At 41.5% G+C, this 22,927-nt stretch overlaps 3 protein-coding genes across 3 annotated transcripts; all 3 read right to left on the bottom strand.

Moving 5' to 3' along the window:
• Positions 1–10,025: 10,025 nt before the first annotated feature.
• On the bottom strand, positions 10,026–10,496 carry LOC139191677 (nod factor hydrolase protein 1-like). Its single transcript, XM_070812669.1, has one exon. The coding sequence runs from the start codon at positions 10,494–10,496 to the stop codon at positions 10,026–10,028; it is 471 nt and encodes a 156-aa protein (XP_070668770.1).
• Positions 10,497–11,816: 1,320 nt separating this feature from the next.
• Positions 11,817–17,924, bottom strand: LOC103415695 (putative cysteine-rich receptor-like protein kinase 32). The gene is made up of 3 exons (XM_070812668.1): positions 17,707–17,924; positions 17,489–17,633; positions 11,817–12,092 (listed from the first exon to the last, which is right to left on the bottom strand). The coding sequence occupies exons 1-3, from the start codon at positions 17,922–17,924 to the stop codon at positions 11,817–11,819; spliced, it is 639 nt and encodes a 212-aa protein (XP_070668769.1).
• On the bottom strand, positions 17,603–20,241 carry LOC108169440 (class V chitinase-like). Its single transcript, XM_029093308.2, has 5 exons — positions 19,077–20,241; positions 18,757–18,888; positions 18,486–18,650; positions 17,707–18,322; positions 17,603–17,633 (listed from the first exon to the last, which is right to left on the bottom strand). The coding sequence occupies exons 1-4, from the start codon at positions 20,197–20,199 to the stop codon at positions 18,318–18,320; spliced, it is 1,425 nt and encodes a 474-aa protein (XP_028949141.2). The 5' UTR covers positions 20,200–20,241; the 3' UTR covers positions 17,603–17,633; positions 17,707–18,317.
• Between the last annotated feature and the right edge of the window lie 2,686 nt (positions 20,242–22,927).

The raw sequence follows: 22,927 nt of genomic DNA, 5'->3' as shown, positions 1-22,927 counted from the left end.
AGCATGATTCATCCTAGACTACCCACGGATCTCACTAGGTATTTTTAGTGACCTGCTCTAATACCAATTGAAAGTTCTAGGATGGGTACTAGTTTAACCTAGATGGGGTGAATAGGTTCCAATTTAGAAATCCAATTCAATTTTCAATTTAATTTTCAGTTCTCAAATTAAATCCACATTCACATCACATATCAAACTATCATACTCATATGCAATTAAAACGATAAATAAAAAGTGCACACATGATGTATAATTTAACGAGGCAAAACCCACAACTGGGAAAATCCTCAGGCTCCCAAGCCAGGACAACCAACAACAACAACAACAACAACAAAGCCTTTTCCCACTAAGTGGGGTCAGCTATATGAATCCTAGAATGCCATTGCGCTCGGTTTTGTGTCATGTCCTTCATTAGATCTAAGTACTCTAAGTCTTTTCTTAGGGTCTCTTCCCAAGTTTTCCTAGGTCTTCCTCTACCCCTTCGGCCTTGAACCTCTATCACGTAGTCACATCTTTGAACCGGAGCGTCAGGAGGCCTTCTTTGCACATGTCCAAACCCATTTTGTGTACGTGTTGATGCTTCACCGTCCAATATTCTGTGCCATACAGCATCGCCGACCTTATTGTCGTCCTATAAAATTTTCCCTTGAGCTTCAGTGGCCTATGACGGTCACACAGCACGCCGGATGCACTCTTCCACTTTATCCATCCAGCTTGTATTCTATGGTTGAGATCTCCATCTAATTCTCCGTTCTTTTGCAATATAGATCCTAGGTAGCGAAAACGGTCGCTTTTTGGTATTTCCTGATCTCTGATCCTCACCCCAAACTCATTTTGGCCTCTATTTGCACTGAACTTGCACTCCATATATTTTGTCTTTGATCGGCTTAGGCGAAGACCTTTAGATTCCAACACTTATCTCCAAAGGTTAAGCTTCGCATTTACCCTCTTGAGTTTCATCTATCAACACTATATCGTTTGCGAAAAGCATACACCAAGGAATATCATCTTGAATATGTCTTGTTAACTCATCCATTACCAACGCAAAAAGGTAAGGACTTAAGGATTGTTGATGCACAAAATCAGTGAGGACTTTGGTACAACAGAAAGTAATAAGTTTGTGATCTTTGATAGATTGCCCTGGTCATTAGTGTGGTTAAGTATGTAAATGGATAGAGACAGGAAAGCAAACACAAGATGTACGTGGTTCACCTAGATTGGCTACGTCCACGGAGTAGATGAGTTTTCATTAATTGTGAAGGGTTTACACAATACATAGGTTCAAGCTCTCCTTTAGTGAGTACAAGTGAATGATTTAGTACAAATGACATTAGGAAATAGTGTGGGAGAATGATCTCGTAATCACGAAACTTCTAAGTACTGAAGTGTGGTATCGTCTTCACTTGCCTTATCTGTCTCATAGGTAGATGTGTCATCTTCTCTGGAAGTACTCTTCCTCTATCCAGGGGTGGTATCGTTAACTGGTGGAGATGCACAAGGTAATGTATCAATTTCACTTGAAGCTTCCTTGTAGTTTCAGGCTTGGTCAAGTGCGATACAAACCATGTAGTAGGAGTCCCCCAAGTCGCCGAGCTAGGGGATCTGCTGAAAGAGGTGACAGACAAGGTAAGCAATCAGAGCTCCAAGCAATCAGTCCCAGATCAGAAGTTTGATTTTGAGTTCCGGCTGATTATTCTCATTCTCCCTATCTTGCAGGCAGCATAAAGGATAAAGAGAAGAAAAATGAGAATAGATGATATGAGATACTTTTGCTTTTGAAAAAGTAATTTTCCACAGGCTTATTCTTGAACTGGGCTGGAGGGTTTTTTGGTTTCCTCCAGAGTATAAGGCCGACTGAAGAATTTGAGGGTCAAAACAAGTCCATCAAATCTAGAGTACGTTCGACCTTGCTGATATGGGATACTTTTGCTGTTGACAAAGTAGTGGATGTATCGGCACGTGTTCTGTTACGCTTGTCTCCACATACTTCTTTGTATCCTACTCACTTTCCCTATCTGTTCCTCAGGCAGATGTGGTATCTTCTCTGGAAGCATAAGATGAGTACTCGAGAGCAATGCCAGGTAAGTAATCAGGTAAGGGGTTCCAGGCTGTCAGTTCCTGACTGGAAGCTTGATTCCAAGTGCTGACTGATTGCTCTCTTTCTCATTGTCTTGCAGGTAAGAACAAGGCCAAAGGAAAAGACAGAGAAAAAGCATGATATGGGATACTCTTGCTTTTAACCCTGATGATATGAGATATTCTTGCTCTGGTGTAGCTTGTTTGCAAAGGTATTATCGGGGGGGAAAGAAAGCTGAGTATTTCGAAAGGCTTCGTTGGGAGTGCCCTTTCAGATATGAGGAAGGGTTGAGCATTTTTGCAGGTTTGCCTATCCGTTGAGGATGGAGGTCGACATATATAGGAGTCTCCCTAACAACAAGTAGTAATGATATTCCTTTACCCTACTTGGTCATAGCACGGTAGTGGGAGCTGCCAGCTTCACGTGTGTCAGAACACTTTGAAAAAATGGTATGTGGTATCTGGAAAGCTGATGTTGCTTGTGAAGATTACAGGCAAGCTTTATCCAATGAGATCTGGCTCTCGAAGTTGAGAAAGCGGTGCCTCTTCGATTTTCGAACAAGCAATCATGTCGAGGATCTGGCTCTCGAGATTCGGAGAACGGTGCCTCTTCGATTTTTGAGAAAGCAATCCTGCTGGGAGTCTGGCTCTCGAGATTCAGATAGCGGTGTCTCTTCGATTTTTGAGAAAGTAATCATGTTGGGAGTCTGGCTCTCGAGATTCGAAGGGCGGTGCCTCTTCGATTTTGGAGCAAGCAATCTTGTTGGGAGTGTTTTCTCGAATGTGAGTAAAGGTTGGGCATGTTTGCTAGTCTACCTTGCCATAGAGCACAGAGGTTGACTCACATGGACTTTCCAATTATCCAGCAGTGGTGCTGTTCCTTTACCCTTGTGGGTAATAATATGGTAGCTAGACCTTCAAAATTTATGTGTCTAAACTTTGTTAGTGCTGTTTCTTTGTTATTCTTTTACCTTTCTTGGTCATAGCGATGTAGTGGGAGCTGCAAGCTTCACGTGTCTAAACTTTGTCAGAGATCTTTGGCAAAGTTATCTGTGGTACCCATGAGCTGATGGTGCATATGGAAAGTGGATGATTGAACAGTAAGATTCATGTGCTTTCTACTTCAACAGAATGCCTGTAATTTTAGCAAAGCTGAGTGTGCATGTGACAGGTGCTGACAAGGCTGAAAAGAGCAGGTGCCTCTTCGATTTCTGAGATCGGCCCTCGTGGTTTCTGAGCAGCCCAACTTTTGATAAGGCAAGCGTCTCTTTGATTTCTGAGATCGGCCTTCGTGGTCTTTGCAGCCCAGCTTTTGAGAAAGCAAATGCCTCTTCGATTTCTGAGATTGGCCCTCGTGGTCTCTGAGCAGCCCAGCTTTTGAGAAAGCAAACGCTTCTTCGATTTCTGGGCAGGCGCCTCTTCGATTTCTGAAGCTCCGTCGAGTGCAGATTTTTATAGAGGCTGGCATTAAGTTCCAAAGAACACTTGAATATCCATCAGTAGAAGCTCCCTTCTTGCACTTCTAAGATCTTGATTTGTCCGACCTTTTCTCTTTTCAACACCTTTGAAAATGTATGGCCCCTCCGACCGTCGTTTTGACTTGAACCTTGTTGAAGAGGTAGCCACGCCTTCTCCAGACAACATATGGCGCCCATTCTTCTTATCCCCTACTGGTCCTCTTACCATTGGGGATTCCGTGATGAAGAATGATATGACCGCTGCGGTGGTGGCCAGGAACCTTCTCACTCTCAAAGATAACAGACTATTTTCCAAACGATCTGATGAGTTGGCTGTTACGGATTCTTTGGCTTTGAGTGTTCAGTGTGCAGGTTCTGTGTCTAATATGGCCAAACGCCTATTAGCTCGAACCCGCCAAGTTGAATCATTGGTGGCTGAAGTGATGAGTCTCAAACAAGAGATTAGAGGGCTCAAGCATGAGAATAAACAGTTGCACCGGCTCGCACATGACTATGCTACAAACATGAAGAGGAAGCTTGACCAGATGAAGGAATCTGATGGTCAGGTTTTACTTGATCATCAGCGGTTTGTGGGTTTGTTCCAAAGGCATTTATTGCCTTCGTCTTCTGGGACTGTACCGCGTAATAAAGCTCCAAATGATCAACCTCTGATGCCTCCTCCTTCTAGGGTTCTGTCCAGTACTGAGGCTCTGAATGATCCCTCTCCGGTGCCTTCTCTTTCTGAGGCTCTACCGACTGCTGAGACTTCTCCTAAGCAACATTTGTGAAGGTTCTCTCTTGTTTGTTTATTTTGACTCATGTATATGTACATATTTGTAACTTATCGGAGATATCAATAAATAAGCTTTGCTTTATTTCAACGTATTGTGTTAAATACCAAAGCCTTCTTCACTAAGTGGGGTCGGCTATATGAATCTTAGAACGCCATTGTGCTCGGTCCTGTGTCATGTCCTCCGTTAGATCCAAGTACTCTAAGTCTTTTCTTAGAGTCTCTTCCAAAGTTTTCCTAGGTCTTCCTCTACCTATTCGGCCCTGAACCTCTGTCCCATAGTTGCATCTTCTAACCGGAGCGTCAGTAGGCCTTCTTTGCATATGTCCAAACCACCGTAACCGATTTTCTCTCAGCTTTCCTACAATTTCGGCTACTCCTACTTTACCTCGGATATCCTCATTCCTAATCTTATCCTTTCTCGTGTGCCCACACATCCAACGAAGCATCCTCATCTCCGCTACACCCATTTTGTGTACGTGTTGATGCTTCACCGCCCAACATTTTGTACCATACAGCATCGTTGGCCTTATTGCGTTCCTATAAAAAATTTCCTTGAGCTTCAGTGGCATACGGCGGTCACACAACACGCCGGATGCACTCTTCCACTTCATCTATCCAGCTTATATTCTATGGTTGAGATCTCCATCTAATTCTCCGTTCTTTTGCAAGATAGATCCTAAGTAGCGAAAACGATCGCTCTTTGGTATTTCCTGATCTCTGATCCTCACCCCTAACTCATTTTGGCCTCCATTTGCACTGAACTTACACTCCATATATTCTGTCTTTGATCGGCTTAGGCGAAGACCTTTAGATTCCAACACTTCTCTCTAAAGGTTAAGCTTCGCATTTACCCCTTCCTGAGTTTCATCTATCAACACTATATCGTCTGCGAAAAGCATACACCAAGGAATATCATCTTGAATATGTCATGTTAACTCATCAATTACCAACGTAAAAAGGTAAGGACTTAAGGATGAGCCTTGATGTAATCCTACCGTTATGGGGAAACTTTCGGTTTGTCCTTCATGAGTTCTTACGGCAGTCTTTGCTCCTTCATACATATCCTTTATAGCTTGGATATATGCTACTCGTACTCATTTCTTCTCTAAAATCCTCCAAAGAATGTCTCTTGGGACCCTATCATACGTTTTTTCCAAATCTATAAAGACCATGTGTAAATCCTTTTTCCCATCTCTATATCTTTCCATCAATCTTCGTAAGAGATAGATTGCCTCCATGGTTGAGCGCTCTGGCATGAACCCGAATTGGTTGTCCGAAACCCGTGTCTCTTGCCTCAATCTATGCTCAATGACTCTCTCCCAGAGCTTCATTGTATGACTCATTAGCTTAATACACGTATAGTTCATGCAATTTTGTACGTCGCTCTTATTCTTGTAGATAAACACCAAAGTGCTCTTTCGCCACTCATTTGGCATCTTCTTCATTTTCAAAATCCTATTGAAAAGGTCAGTGAGCCATGCTATACCTGTCTCTCCCAAGACTTTCCACACTTCAATCGGTATATCATCTGGGCCCACTGCTTTTCTATGCTTCATCTTCTTCAAAGCTCTAACCACTTCTTCCTTCCTAATTTGACGATAAAAGGAGTAGTTTCTACACTCTTCTGAGTTACTCAACTCTTCTAAAGAAGTACTCCTTTCATGTCCTTCATTGAAAAGATTATGAAAATAACCTCTCCATCTGTCTTTGACCGCGTTTTCTGTAGCAAGAACTTTTCCATCCTCATCCTTGATGCACCTCACTTGGTTTAGGTCCCTTGTCTTCTTTTCCCTTGCTCTAGCTAGTTTATAGATATCAAACTCTCCTTATTTGGTATTTAGTCGCTTATACATATCGTCATAAGCCGCTAACTTAGCTTCTCTCACAGCTTTCTTCGCTTCTTGCTTCGCTCTTCTATACCTTTCACCATTTTCATCGGTCATGTCCTTGTATAAGGCTTTACAACATTCCTTCTTAGCCTTCACCTTTGTTTGTACATCCTCATTCCACCACCAAGATTCCTTTTGGTGTGGAGCAGAGCCCTTGGACTCTCCTAATACCTCTTTTGCTACTTTTCGGATACAACTTGCCATGGAATCCCACCTTTGGCTAGCTTCCCCCTCTCTATCCCACACACACTGGGTGATTACTTTCTCTTTGAAAATGACTTGTTTTTCTCCTTTTAGATTCCACCATCTAGTCATTGGGCACTTCTAAGTCTTGTTCTTTTTTCTCACTCTTTTGATATGTACATCCATCACCAACAAGCGATGTTGATTAGCCAAGCTCTCTCTCGGTATAACTTTGCAATCCTTACAAGTTATACGATCCCCTTTCCTCATTAGAAGAAAATCTATTTGTGTTTTTGACGACCCACTCTTGTAGGTGATCACATGTTCTTATCTTTTCTTAAAGAAGGTGTTGGCTAAGAATAGATCATATGCCATTGCAAAATCCAAGATAGCTTCCCCATCCTCGTTTCTCTCCCCAAAACCATGGCCACCATGAAAACCTCCATAGTTGCCTGTCTCCCTGCCCACGTGTCCATTTAAATCTCCTCCTATAAATAACTTCTCCGTCTGGGCAATTCCTTGCACCAAGTCTCCAAGGTCTTCCCAAAATTTCTCCTTCGAACTCATATCCAACCCTACTTGAGGTGCGTACGCACTAATCACATTGATGAGTTCTTGTCCTATTGCAATCTTTATTGCCATGATTCTATCTCCTACCCTCTTGACATCTACAACATCTTGTGTCAAGGTCTTGTCCACGATGATGCCAACACCGTTTCTCGTTCTATTTGTGCCCGAATACCAAAGTTTAAACCCTGAGTTTTCTAGATCTTTTGCCTTAGGCACATAATATTTATCCTTCTCCTCACCATAACTTTCACTACTTCCATAGATTTTCCTGTTAAGGTTCCTATATTCCACGTTCCTAAACGCATTCTACTCTCTTGAACTCTACCCTTCTGTCCTAGCTTCTTCACCCTCCTCCGTCCAATAGGATCAAAGTACTTCTTTTGCGTGTCCTGTGTAAAGTTGATAGGAGCATATGCTCCCAAACAACTTTGAGTGGAGTCGTTCGAAAAGAAGTTTCTATGGCCCCCTTGCTCATTTAACACTGCATCCGGGTGCCGATGGAGATACAGCGACCCTTGCTCACTTATCACTATGCTCGGGCCACACAGCGCGCCACTTAAGGGTGACGCCCTAGCTTTAGCGCGATTTCGTTCTAGATTCATTTTCATAAGGATTCGACGTAACTGAGGAGTGCCGGTTGTTGACTACCTGACGCCCTCCCCCTCCTCCTTTACCCGGGCTTGGGACCGGCAATGTAAGATAAACTTACACAGGCGGAGTTAAGCCAGGACAAACACTAAGAAAAATAAGTACAGAAAGACTTACAAAACTCATCAACTAGACACGCATACTAGTAGGCAGTTTTGTTTCCGTGCTTTGCTACTCGATCTCTCTTCATTTTTCAAGTTGAAGTGGCACAACACTAACGCGATCGTCAATCACTTTTTCCTCGAATTTTGAAAGATACTAACTTGATCATGTAGAATGTTTATATGATGAAGTGTTTATTTGAAAAACAATTAATTACGAAAATCACAAGGCACATTTTCATAATTGACATTCAATTAAAACCTTAAATGAAAACAGCATGAAAATAATATTTTCTCTTTAAAAACGCATGTTGTTCAAACCACAAGATAGCAGCAATAAAAATAATTATTTCTGCTAAAAAAAAACCAAGGCTGCTGCCTTTAGATGCTTTTATCTAAGAACCCCAATATTCATGCATATGCGGCTCATGAAATTTTCTATCTGTTTAATGCATTGTTGCTAGTGTTTATACCATGCGGAAAAGCCTAAATGCATATGCTGCAGCAGCAGGAAAAACCCCAAACTGATCTAAAGCATGCGGCAACCAAAACATAAAAACATATTCTGATGCACTCGGTGCTAATGCTCTGTTATTCTAGCGGCAACCACTGAACCAGGTAACTAAGACTTCTATTTATCTGTGCAGCAGCTGGACTCTCTTATCCCTATCATATACGCGTGAGCCACAAGCCTAATAAGACCTAATCACTTATCAGTTAAGATATAATGAGATATAGATGCAAAACCAGAGATATTAACAGCGAGTTAAATACTTAAAGCAAAACAAGGTCATGCGGCAAGACTAGGATCCTAAAGGTACATATGTATATATATGCTAGGGTTTTAAGCTGACTTAAAATGATGGGCTTTAGCATGCTTAATTATACAAACAAACCCAATACTCTTTTATTAATGAACAATACGATTCAACATTTTAGCCAAAATTAAATAACCCACTGAACATAAATCCAGACTGTATGAATGCATATGTATGCCGAACTTACTTGAGTGATATCTCTGAAACGTTTTTCATTTTTGTGATCGAGAGCACTAAGACAAACTTAGACTAAAATAATTACAACAAAAAACATGACATTACAGACTCAGGCGTTTTGTTTAGGAATAGCCAATTTTACCCTAACAAAAAGTCTTTATATTTGGTAGGATTGGGTTAGGTAACTTAATTTTTTGACGATTTCATATAGTATATTTTAGATATTACAGATCACGTGATGAGGAAGATAAAGATAAAGAAATATACTATCAATTTTATGGTAGAAAAATCTACCGTTCGGCACCCAATCTAAAGCATAGACTAATCAAAATAGGTTAGCTTGGCTTCTAGAGATAAATCATCTGTCTAAAATGTCTAAAATAGGATTAACTTAAATTGCATCCCTTATTTTCCAAGAAGAATGTTTTAGTTCTACAATGATAATTGACTTCGTTCGGTTTGGTCTATTTCATGGCTTGTCAAGAATTCCGCCAATCGGTTCTACTACCAAACCATTTATGCTCGAGGGGTTTTGTTTTCGTTTCAAATTTCATTTGGGAGGTGGTTTGGAGAGATGAGAAATGCTGCAGTTTTGTGATGAGGAAATTTTGCGAGAGTCTAATTATACAATAATGAGGTTGCAATTTGTTTTGGGGAGGTCTGTTTTTCACTGGCCGATTGGTCCAAACGTTGTGCTTGTATTATGTAATTTGTGATATTTGAAACTATAATGTACGGGAAGGGGAATTTAAACTTGGGTGTTAGGAGGCGCACATATTGCCCTCTGAGATTATGTGGATTGATTGAGATGAACATTTTTCAAAATATAAATTGAATGTGGCTCTTGATCAAGTAAAATAACAAATCTCCAATCTACTTAGATTCATACTACAAATAAAACAATTAAGGTTCATTTCAATAATCTAAACACTCGCTAAATTGATGCTTTACATTTTAAACACAAAACAGCTGCGAGTTTCTGGTAGGGAATTCGATCCTTTTATCTTCTCATTCGTCAATAATCCATGACTTTGAAGCTGCAGTTTTAAAACATTCGTCGTTAAGAATTTGATTTGGAAACTAAATTAAGATTAATGCAACGTCAGGATTTCAATTTATCAAGGAAAAGTGGGTCAATTTACCTTGGGCCGAAATCTTCCAGTCGCTATCAAAACTGAGGGCCCAAAACAAGTATCCACGAAGCCCAAGGGCCTGAGCAAACCCTATCTTCGCGGCAGTGGTGAAGGCATCATAGTACGAAACCCACATGGACCCGTTGTACGAATACATGGATACAATGTCCACGTCATACACTACAGTTGGCCCTTTTGGTTTAGTAACAATTCGACTTGGTGGTAAAACAACATCCCTGCTCCTGGGCCTGGCCCAATATCGGTGGCTCCAAAGCCGTGATTTTTCGGGTTTTGGAGCTCCCACGACCGGCCGTAGAGGGCCAAGCCCATAACCAATTTCGCCGGGTGTATCCCGGCCTTGATCCATGACTTAAGCCCATATATTGAATTTACGTTACTAAACGGGTTCCACAATGCTGCATTGGGCCCTGTGGTATTGCTCCAAGCCCCTTTGTAGTCGTAGCACATTGGATTGATCCAGTCCAAGTACTTTTTCGGAGACGACGCCGGGTACGATCGGGGGACGGCGTCCAAGAAGAAGTCGGCCGAGAAGTAAACGGCAGCGGTGAGGAGTAGCGGAGGGCGGGCCGTGGATTTGGACTCCTTGAGCTCGTGGTGCCATTCTTTTAACAAGTGGCTCAAATCCTTCATTTCTTTTGGGCTTTGAAGGAACTCCCAATCAAGGTCCAGCCCATCAAACCCAAACTTACGTGCAACCTCTATGGCAGATTGTATGAATTGTGAACGAAGCTTTTGAGGCCAAGCGAGCAAAGACGAATGGCAGTACCACGCCGTCTGCTGCGCCGCCGATGGACAAAAGGGTCTTCACCGGCGGAGTTTTGTGGCGGAGAGTGGTGGTGAAATTGGAGAGGAGCAAAGCCGTAGAATTTGACAAGTCAAATTTGAAAGTGACATTATTTGGCACAAGAAAAGCATAGAAAATGTGGGTGAAGAATGATGTGTTTATGGCTGAAGGTGGGAAATCCGGCGAAAACGAAGGATAATACGCCGCTTCCACCGTCGGTGGAGCCTCGGCCGTGCAGCCGGTGTTTATGACCATCAAGGAACATAAGAGCAAGAGAATATGCAAAAAGTTGTGGCTTGCCATTTTTGTTACAGTAGGTTATGAAGGACAACATATCAAATTCGAACTATATAAATCAAAGGAATTAAGCAGCAGCAACAACAACAACAAACCATTTTCCCACTAAGTGGGGTCGGCTATGTGAATTCTAGAACGCTATTGCGCTCGGTTTTCGTTCTGGATTCACTTTCATAAGGATTCGACGTAAACTAGGAGTGCCGGCTGTCGACTACATGACGCCCTCCCCCTCCTCCTTTATCCGGGCTTGGGACCGGCAATGTAAGATAAACTTACACAGGCGGAGTTAAATCAAAGGAATTAAGCAAAATGTTAAAAATTATGCTATATAATTAATCCAGGAAGTAGTTTATTGTTAATTTAAATATTAAGTTAAGATTAAAACTACGTCACTAGTAATTAAGCCGGCCGTTTTATCTTAATCTGTTTTTTTTTTTTTTAATTATAAAAGACAGAGGACCCTGTCTTGTACTGATTGGAATGAAATCTAGGAAGTTGATTTAAGGGAATTTCATGTTCACATGTGTTCGTCTGGGAACAATGCAAGCTGAAATTAGTTTTTTTCTTGCAATATTTTGTTTTTGTTGTATAAAATAATCTTGCAGACGAAGAGAGTTGAGATTTCACCATAAAACCATCGGCAAGGTTCCTTCTCTCCTGAGATTCAGTAGAACAAAAAATTTGCATATACTTGGTGATTTAACAAAATACCAAACCTTTAAAACATCCAATGTCTTCCACGAGACGAAGAATCCAAAATTGCTAGGAACTTGTGTGCACTTCTTCTCATAAACGCTTCTCATTCGCGCCTGCATTTTCACTTGAGCCTGCATTCTCATCGGGGTTGGAGTTCGGAGATCTGAGCATCATTAACCGAACAATTTCCTGGCTGCAGGGTACATAGGTTGTCCACGTTGTCGTAATTTTTTCACTGAGAAAGCCGTCTTTGTAGGAGTTGGAACGGCTTGAGTGTCAGATATGAGCATGGAATAAACTTCCAGCATTGTAGGCCTATCGTCGGCATTTTCCTGGACACAGAGCAGTGCCACTTGCAAGCATCTCAATAACTTACAAGAAGAAGAAGAATCGTCAAGTGACGGATCGATAAAATCCAGTCCTTTGTCCTCTTTCCATGATACATATGCCTGAAACAATTTTAATGATTTCAATCATTCATGTTTAAGTAATGGTTTATGGTCGTGACAGAAGTTTGAACCGTAGAAAGTTTCTCGAACTTACATATTCCAAGAGGTGCATACTTGTTGGTATATGGTCCAGCCCATGATCAATGTTCTAGATTATTCTAGTAAGCAAGAGAGATGGCTGGAGCATGCTAGACAATTCTAGCATGTTATTAAGTTGATGGAAGAAGCTAGAGAGTACTAGCTTCCTTGGTTGCAAATGGAAAGATCTAGAAGCCACACTTTTGTGGCTAGTCTAGATCTTTCTATGCTAGAGGTTTGAAGAATACACTAGAAACTAGTAGAATGCCAAACCCTCACCTATAAATATGGGTGTGATGTTGTAGTGAAACAACAAATCAAGAGAAGAGTGAGTAGCAAAGGATCAAGTCCAAAGCTAGAGTTCCACTCCAAGAGTGAGAGTGAGAGTGTTCCACTACACATTGTGTGAGTGAAGTTTAGAGTGATAGAAAGTGTGTGTTATACTTTCTTGTATCCATCAAGCCTTGTCTTTGGCTTGGTAAGACTACTCTTGTTGTATTCATCTTTTTCATATAGTGAAGATTCCTTGTTTGGTGGATGTAGGCATAAATTGCCGAACCACATAAATTCTTGGCGTCCATTTTCTACTTTACCTTGTGCATTCTCTACTCTTGTAGTACCGACATTCCTAACAAGTGGTATCAGAGCCAGGTTGGCTCGTACTACGAGATGGAAGGAAGTGGCACTATGATCAAACTCACCAACTCCAATTGGGTAACATGGAAGCCAAGGATGGAGGACATTCTCTATTGCAAGGATTTGCATGAGCCAATTGAAGGAGATGCCGCTAAGCCCGAGAGCATGTCCGATGCCGAGTGGAAGAAGATGAATCGCAAGGCTATTGGCACAATTAGACAATGGGTGGATGATAGTGTTTTTCACCATGTGTCTAATGAAACCAATGCTCGCGAGTTTTGGACAAAGCTTGAGTCCTTGTTCGAGAAGAAGACTCCAGCTAAGAAAGCCTTCTTGATCAAAGAGCTCATCAATGTGAAGTACAAGGATGGTTTAAGTGTAGCAGAACACTTGAACAATTTCCAGAATATCATCAACCAGTTGGCTACTATGAAAATGACGATCGAGGACGAGCTACAAGCGCTCTTGTTACTTGGATCCTTGCCAGACAGTTGGGAGACCTTTGTGGTGAGTATAAGTAACTCTGCTTCTAATGGTGTTCTTACCCTTGATAATGTTAAAAATAGCATGCTCAATGAAGAAACAAGGAGAAAGACTTCTGGCACAGATAGCAGCCAAGTATTTGTCACAGAGAACCGCGGAAGAAGCAAGAGTAGAGGGCCTAGAGGTCATGGCAGGAGTCCTAGCCGATCCAAGTCAAGGTTCAGGGGTGCATGCCACCATTGTGGCAAAGAAGGCCATATGAAGAAAAATTGTCGAGTTTGGAAGAGAGAGCAAAGGGAAGGAAACAATCAGAAGAAAGATGATACTGGCAATACCACTGCTGTCATATGTGGTGATGTACCAGAAATATTGTCTGTTGGTGAATGCCTGCATATGGGCAACTCTGACAGAGACATTGAATGGATCTTTGACAATGGAGCTTCCTTCCATGCTACGTCCAAACGGGAGTTCTTCAGTACATACAAAGAAGGTGACTTTGGCATAGTGAAGATGGGGAATGAAAGCTATTCCAAAATTCTTGGAATTGGTGATATATGTCTAAGAACTAATCTCGGCTGCCAATTGATGTTGAAAGATGTGAGACATATTCCTGATATACGTCTCAATCTGATATCCATCGGTACCCTTGATCGACAAGGATATTATCACCATATTGGCGAAGGAAAATTGAAGCTTACTAAAGGCTTAATGGTGGTAGCAAGAGCACGACTTTGTTGTACGTTGTACCGGTCAAATGCCAAGGTTTTGAAAGGTGAGTTGAATGCTGTGGAGGACTCATCTCTAGACTTGTGGCATAAGAGGCTAGGTCACATGAGCGAGAAAGGCCTACAGGTTTTGGCAAAGAAGTCTCACATTCCCTTTGCCAAAGGTACGTCGTTAAACTCTTGTGAGCATTGTTTATTCGGAAAACAAAGAAGAGTTAGTTTTTCTGTTTCATCTACAAAGAAAGGAAACTTGTTAGATCTTGTTTATTCAGATGTGTGTGGTCCCATGGAAGTCGAGTCACTTGGAAGAAATAAATATTTTGTTACTTATATTGATGATGCTTCACGAAGGGTGTGGGTGTATTTGTTGAAATCCAAAGACCAGGTGTTTCAGACATTCCAGGAGTTCCATGCCATGGTGGAGAGGGAAATTGGGAAACCTCTTAAGTGCCTTCGTAGCGACAACGGCGGCGAGTACACATCTCACCAGTTTAGAGAGTATTGTGTAAAACATGGCATACGTCATGAGAAGACAGTTCCTGGAACTCCACAACATAACGGTGTTGCTGAAAGAATGAACCGAACCATCATGGAGAAAGTCAGGTGTATGTTGAGGACTGCAAAGTTATCTAAGCAGTTCTGGGGTGAAGCTGTAAGGACAGCCTGCTATTTGATCAACCGATCTCCATCAGTACCATTAGGTCTTGATGTTCCAGAGAGAGTATGGACTGGTAATGATGTGTCTTACTCTCATCTGAAGGTGTTTGGTTGCAAAGCTTTTGTGCATGTGCCCAAAGAGCAGAGATCGAAGTTAGACTACAAAGCTACACCGTGCATCTTTCTTGGTTATGGCGGTGAAGATTTTGGTTACAGATTATGGGACCCATACCAGAAGAAGTTTATCCGAAGTAGAGACGTGGTCTTTTATGAAGATCAAACAATTGGGGATTCGGATAAAGAGGCACAACCAGATGGCGCAGTCAGAGGAGTTGATCCATTAGTTTCAGATGAAGAAAGTCACGATGACATCCCTGAAGCAACTGCCAATGAAGTGCCTGCAGAATCAGATAATGCTGATCAAGAGGAGCCTGATCAAGATGTGCCAGACCATGAGATTGCTGATCAGGGGGAGCCTAGTCAAGAAGAGCAGATTCAAGGAGAATCCAATCAGGGGGAGCCTCTAGCCCCGCAAGAGAATGAAGATCAGGTCAGAAGATCCATCAGAAGTCGAAGACCGTCTACCAAGTATTCTTCATCAGAGTATATCATGTTGACTAATTATGGAGAGCCCGAAACATATGAGGATGCCAGAGCTCATAACGACAGTGACAAATGGATGAAGGCAATGGAGTCGGAGATGGATTCCTTATCAAAGAATGATACCTATGAGCTGGTGGAGCTTCCAAAGGGCAGGAAAGCATTGAAAAACAAGTGGGTGTTCAAATTGAAAAGAGACGACAACATGACAAGGTACAAGGCTCGTTTGGTTGTCAAAGGTTTTGGTCAAAAGAAAGGAGTTGACTTTGATGAGATTTTCTCACCGGTGGTGAAGATGACTTCCATTCGAGTTATCCTTGGTATGGCAGCAAGCATGGATCTTGAGCTCGAGCAGTTAGATGTTAAAACTGCATTTCTCCACGGCAATGTAGAAGAGGAGATATACATGGAGCAACCCAAAGGCTTTGAAGTCAAAGGTAAAGAAAATTTGGTGTGCAAGCTCAAGAAAAGTTTATATGGTCTTAAGCAGGCTCCGAGACAGTGGAATAAGAAGTTCAACTCATTCATGGTGAGTAATGGGTACAAGAGAACTCATGCTGACTCTTGTGTCTATATCAAACAATTTTCTGGAGGTAAATTCATCATTTTGTTGCTTTATGTTGATGACATGTTGATTGTCGGTCAAGATGCTTTTATGATTAAAAAGCTCAAAGAAGAGTTATCTAAGTCCTTTGACATGAAGGACTTAGGGCCAGCCAAGCAGATTTTGGGCATGGAGATAATTCGTGACAGAAAATCCAAGAAGTTGTGGCTGTCACAAGAAAAGTATGTTGAACGGGTGCTTGAAAGGTTCAACATGAAAACAGCCAAATCGGTAAGCTCACCTTTAGCCAATCATATCAAGTTGAGCAAAGAGTCGTGTCCAAAAACATATGAAGAAAAGGAGAAAATGGCAGTTGTTCCCTACTCTTCAGCAGTAGGAAGTATCATGTATGCAATGGTGTGCACACGGCCAGATATTGCTCATGCAGTAGGTGTGGTGAGCAGGTTTCTCTCTAATCCAGGGAAAGACCATTGGGAAGCTGTTAAGTGGATTCTCAGATATTTGAAGGGGACTTCTAAGATGTGCTTGTGCTTTGGCGGTTCCAAACCAATCTTGGAAGGATTTACAGATGCTGACATGGGAGGTGACCTGGATGGTAGAAAATCTACGTCTGGGTACTTGTTTACTTTTGCAGGGGGAGCCGTGTCTTGGCAATCCAAGTTGCAAAAGTGTGTTGCTTTGTCTACAACCGAGGCTGAATACATAGCCGCTACAGAAGCATGCAAGGAGTTGTTGTGGCTGAAGCGGTTTCTCCAAGAGTTGGGTTTGAAACAAAGTGATTATGGCGTTTATTGTGATAGTCAGAGTGCTCTGGATTTGAGCAAGAACACTGCATACCATTCACGCACCAAGCACATTGATATTCGTTATCACTGGATTAGAGATGCTATCGAGAACAAGATGCTACAGCTGAAGAAGATTCATACCGATAATAATTCTTCAGACATGTTGACAAAGGTGGTCACAAAATCAAAGTTGGAATTCTGCATTAAGGCTGCTGGGATGGACTCCAGGTAACTTGGAGTCATGATCGGAATTCCTCCCTCATGGACTGGAGGGGGAGATTGTTGGTATATGGTCCAGCCCATGATCAATGTTCTAGATTATTCTAGTAAGCAAGAGAGATGGCTGGAGCATGCTAGACAATTCTAGCATGTTATTAAGTTGATGGAAGAAGCTAGAGAGTACTAGCTTCCTTGGTTGCAAATGGAAAGATCTAGAAGCCACACTTTTGTGGCTAGTCTAGATCTTTCTATGCTAGAGGTTTGAAGAATACACTAGAAACTAGTAGAATGCCAAACCCTCACCTATAAATATGGGTGTGATGTTGTAGTGAAACAACAAATCAAGAGAAGAGTGAGTAGCAAAGGATCAAGTCCAAAGCTAGAGTTCCACTCCAAGAGTGAGAGTGAGAGTGTTCCACTACACATTGTGTGAGTGAAGTTTAGAGTGATAGAAAGTGTGTGTTATACTTTCTTGTATCCATCAAGCCTTGTCTTTGGCTTGGTAAGACTACTCTTGTTGTATTCATCTTTTTCATATAGTGAAGATTCCTTGTTTGGTGGATGTAGGCATAAATTGCCGAACCACATAAATTCTTGGCGTCCATTTTCTACTTTACCTTGTGCATTCTCTACTCTTGTAGTACCGACATTCCTAACAATACTTTCGTTCGGACCATAGTAATGTGTACTCTTCCGTCCGCTAATCATTTGCAAAAGTAGAACTCCGAAGCTGTAGACGTCGTACTTCATAGAGTATATGCCTTTTCGTACGTATTCAGGAGGTACGTAGCCACTGCATTTGCGTATAACAAGTATAAGGATATGGTCACACGCGAATAACTGATGAGAGGTAGTTTATCACTTACTATGTGCCAACAATCCGCCTTGTGTTTCCTTCGAGTTCATCCTTTCTGAAAAGTTTGGCCATTCCAAAATCAGAAATCTTAGCATTCATCTCGTCATCAAGCAAAATGTTGCTAGCTTTTAGATCACGGTGAATGATTGTGAAGTTTGAGTATTCTTGAAGATATAAGAGTCCTTGAGTAACGCCTTCGATGATGTGCACACGCTTTCCCCAATCCATGAAATACCGTCTGGTAGGATCTGCGAGATGAAAAATTCAAGAATCCGTACATGAAGTTCTAATGAATTGAAACAAATTTTGTTGAAAGTAATCTGCACCTCCATAAGCTTAGACCCAATGTAAATGTTATTACTGTTATTCTAGCATGCATTCTAAAATGTAAGGAGAAGCACGAAAAATTGCAGATCGAAAAGGTAGAAGTCCAAGCTTTTGTTGGGCATGTACTTGTAGATCAGCATTTTTTCTTCCTTCTCAGTGCAAAATCCAAGAACAGGAACTAGATTCATATGTTGTAGTCTCGCAGTAAGTTTAACCTCATGTTCGAATTCCTGAAGTCCTTGAGTAGACGTTTTCGAAAGCCTTTTCACTGCTATTTCCGGACCTCTCCGCAACTTACCCTAAAAAAACAGGATTAGCAAAAGAATAATTAAACAACTACTCTGCGTGTTTTGTGTGTAGACGTTGCATAAGCTTTCGGTTCAGTCTGAGGGACCTTTACACAAGTTTTAAACCCCGTTCCCACAGCATAAAATTATATTTAGAAAATGTACCAAATGTTACCTTGTAAACGGGACCAAATCCACCCTCCCTCTCCAAGTTTGTTTTCACTTGAGAAGTTATTTGTAGCCACTTTGAGACTGGAAAAGCGGTATACTTTCAAATTCGGAGCATCACTGTCAACAGCCGATGTACTAGTAGACCTAGATCTGCCTAGAACAATCATCCCTGAAACCAGAAGAAATAAAAATTTCAAATGCAAATCTGTTAATGTCGATCGCTATCTCTTCATTAATTTCATTTAGAAACAAACCATCACAGTTGAGCATATAACCTCTTGTCTTCAATAGTTCTCTCTGCCAGAAACACACCACGAAAGCTATGAGAATTACGACCGAAGTAACTGATAGCACTATTACAAGCAATAACCGGGGTTTCTTTTCGTGATCATTTCCTTCCTCCTGAGCTGCCAATCATTAAAGCAGTAGGAAGTAAAACAATTAGATGTCTGCAAATTGCATGTTGTCACAATTAAACTTCGTTCATGCAAGCTATAAACTCGAGTTGTATGACATGTTGGAACACATCTTAGGAAATCTCTTTGCCTTATCTTCATCGATAATAAACATTGCTTATGGGATAAGTATTGCCTACCTGCCCGAGAAAGAGCCCAAATTTCATCATCATTGCCGACTTGAAACACATTGGTACCGAGTAGCTTCTTCGCTTTCACATATGCAATCTTAGATCTGATAGCTTCCACATCATCGAAATTAATCCAAGTCGATCCTACCGTGCAGTAATTCACGACATAAGTATCATTATACGCTATGAGCCCTCCGTAGCTTCGAGTGTACCACTTGATGAGCTTATAGCTCATTGATCCATCTTTTGTCACAGCAAAGCCAGATGCAGGTGCCCCAATTCCATTATTGTCTTTGGGGTTTGCAATTGTCCACGCATAGCTGTGGTAAGGCAAACCCAAAACCAGTTTGCTGGCCGGAAATGAGTAGTTTAACCATTGCTTTATCCCATAGTCGGTGTTAACATAGCTCGAATGATCATATAAAGCAGCATAAGCACCAGTAACATTCTCCTTTAAATGAAGATGGTAGTCATACGCCACAACATGCGCCCAATCCAAATTCCTCTTCATAGATTCAACTGGATAAATCAACGATTCAAAAGTGGGAATATACCTAACCGCCATTGTCAATGTTAATCGTGGCAGATCAGAGTTTCTTGCCTCAGAAGTCACAGCAGCTCGCCACTCGTCCAGTAGCTTTTCCATATTGATCATATATGAGGCTGTGTTAAGCCAAGGCCAGAGTAAGTCTATACCTTGGAAGCCATAACGTCTTGCCACATTGATGGAAGACTCAATGAACGACTTTCTATTCGAAGGGTTTTCGAGCATTTTAGACAAGACTGAAAAGTTAGCTCTCTGACCCAAAATTAGCTGAGTTGTTGCTGCTTTTCCGTTCCATATGGATAGGAGCGTTGTGATTGATGGGTTTTTGCGCTTGACAATATCGGTGAAGCTCGAGAAGTTTTGTTCATGAGCAGAAGGGGTGGAGAGCTGGTAGGTGGAGAAATTCACATTGGCAAAAGCACAAATAAGATGTGTGAACAAGGCAGAGTTTACCTCCGGTAAAGGAAAGTCGCTGCCGGTGTACCAGTAACCAGCTCGAATCCAAGTTTGTGCAGAAGAACATGAAAAATTACAAGAAACAAGGAAGATGAAGAGGATCGGGTGGGAGATATTTTTCGATACCATGGAAATAAACGCTAGCTACTTCGATTCTGTTGGAACAAGATGACTCATTTTGTTCGTGGCAGGAATTTCCGTGGGGGATGCTTCCTGGCCGACGAGCCCGAGAGGTTGGCGCCGGTTGATGCTTTCTGTCAGGCTTCTGCTTTACTGGCGGGCTTGTCGGGCAAAGCCTGTCGGGCAAGGCTTGTCGGGCAAGGCTAAAAGAGAAAGACAGAGTTAACTTTGAAAGGTGCCTTTATGAGGCCTTAGGTGTAGGCCTTGAGGCTCGCAATCAAGATTAACTTTTAAGTGCTCAGGCGTGTCACTGCCATCTTCAGCATGGCAGATGTCGAATGGATGTTTGAGTTGTAATTATATATATTCGAGAGACTATGTTAGTTTTTGACAGGTGCCTTTGTGGGGCCTTAGGTGTAGGCCTTGAGGCTTCCCATTAATAACTAACTTAGTACTCGAATACATAAGGCTCATTTTCTTGATTATATGAGTTTTATAACCATCATACTTCTGATTACCTGAGCCCGAAGAGCAGAAATAACCCAAATAAGTGCCTTTGTAGGGCCTTTAGATAGGCCTTAAGGCTTCCCATCAGAACTCCTTCTATACTCCATGTTCTAGCCCGAGCAACAGGATGAATCCAAATAGGTGCCTTTGTAGGGCCTTGAATAGGCCTTGAGGCTTCCCATCAGAATTCATTCCATACTCGAACGTTCTATGGTAATCATAATATAACATAAATAAAACTAAGTGACAGGTCGATTACTTGCACCCCAAGTAACTTCGGACTTCTTGTTATCAAACCTTGTCATTGATGGATTAAGTCCACATCAGGTTCTTTTTTTATGCCTTGAGGCCAAAGACTTTTAGAATGATCAAATCTTATATGCCCGAGGGCTTAGAACTTAGATCTGGTTTGGACTGTAAAGACATATTACTTGGATACAACTTGTAATATACAACATATTGCTAGGCTAATGAAAGAAAAGATAAAAACAAAGAGGGTCGGGCAAGGTTTAACCTTGTCGGGCAAGGCTGGTCGTCTTGCAACTTCCTATCTTTGTGGTTTATCAGGAGGTTTGAAAGCTTAGAAAAGGGGTTGGGAGGTGAGCTTACGGAAAGAAATCGATACTACGGCAATAGTTGAACAAGGTAGCAGAGCTATTACAAAGGGTTTATCCCAAAAAGGATGAAGGCTTGGGCTGACTACAACTTCGTTTTAAAGGCAAATTTGGCTTTGAGCAGAGTTTGTGCTTTTGTTTATTTGTTTGAGTGTCCTTGACTTTGATTTCTCTTTCTCCTTTTATAGACGCTTTGGCTTGGTCTTCTGTAGCAATAATCTTGCCTGAATGCAGTTTTGAAGGATAATGACTCATCAGCTATTTACTTGTACTACCATCATAAAGTACTTTTGGGCTGATTAGCTGGTTGGTCTATACCACTTGGCTCTTGGGTAGGTGAGCAAGTTGTGCAAATGATCTGCACCTAGTCGGGAAAGGCCTTTTCTGCCTTATGGGCTTGGGCTGAACTTCAGGTTTTTCCTTCTCTTTTTGGGCCAACTCCCTTCTAAGCCCAAAGTTTAAGTTTTAACCCAAACACATTTATTGTTGAAATCCCACCTACCAATGATCAGAAATGTGAGAACACCTGAGGTTAATGTTTTTGTTTGACCTAAAAAACGCAACGCTCACTGCTACCATTCACATTTGGAGCTACTGTTCGGTTTTCTACAGTTAAAGATTTAAGGACAACTTCAAAGAAGTCCTTTGGGTTTTGGACAGACATAACGAGGTAGTTTGTATTCAACGCGTTTATATTTCACTTACGAATTATCCAGTCCAATCCATCCTGGCACACGTCTGCCCTCGACCGACCATTTATGAGCTAGTTAATCTGATTGTAGCACCAAACGAATCCACAAAATTATGTGACTTGCAATATGTCTTCAGTAGGAAACAATGACAAAACTGTTAGGAATGTCAGTACTACAAGATAGATAATGCACAAGGTAAAGTAGAAAATGGACACCAAGAATTTATGTGGTTCGGTAATATATGCCTACGTCCATGAAATAAGGATCATTCTTCACTATATGAAAATGATGAGTACAACAAGAGTAGTCTTACCAAGCCAAAGACAAGGCTTGATGGATACAAGAAAATACGACACACACTTTTTATCACTCTAAACTTTACTCACAATGTGTAGTGGAACACTCTCACTCTTGGAGTGGAACTCTAGCTTTGGACTTGATACTTTGCTACTCACACTTGGTTCTTAATTGGTTACATCACTACAACATCACACCCATATTTATAGGTGAGGGCTTGATATTCTACTAGTTTCTAGTTCCTTCTACAAACTAGAACTAGTTTTCTAGTTTCTAGTGTATTCTTCAAACCTCTAGCATAGATAATTCTAGACTAGCCACAAAATTGTAGTTTCTAGATCTTTCCATTTGCAACCAAGGAAGCTAGTACTCTCTAGCTTCTTCCATCAACTTAATAACATGCTAGAATTGTCTAGCATGCTCCAGCCACCTCACTTACTAGAATAATCTAGAACATTCATCATGGGCAAGACCATATACCAACAAAAACCACTTAAGTTCTGTCATTTTCTCCTTTTTCCTAGTTTATCTGAGACCACATAACTTGCCGTATACACAATTGTGGTTCGAAATGGTCGCTCTAAGCAATAGTTACACTGCCGGGTGGCCCTAGATTGGCCTTGCATT

The sequence above is a fragment of the Malus domestica genome, chromosome 15 (genome assembly GCF_042453785.1).
Source record: "Malus domestica chromosome 15, GDT2T_hap1".
Taxonomy (NCBI): domain Eukaryota; kingdom Viridiplantae; phylum Streptophyta; class Magnoliopsida; order Rosales; family Rosaceae; genus Malus; species Malus domestica.
The sequence above is the reverse complement of the archived record's forward strand: the minus strand, read 5'-3'. Positions and strand labels throughout refer to the sequence as shown.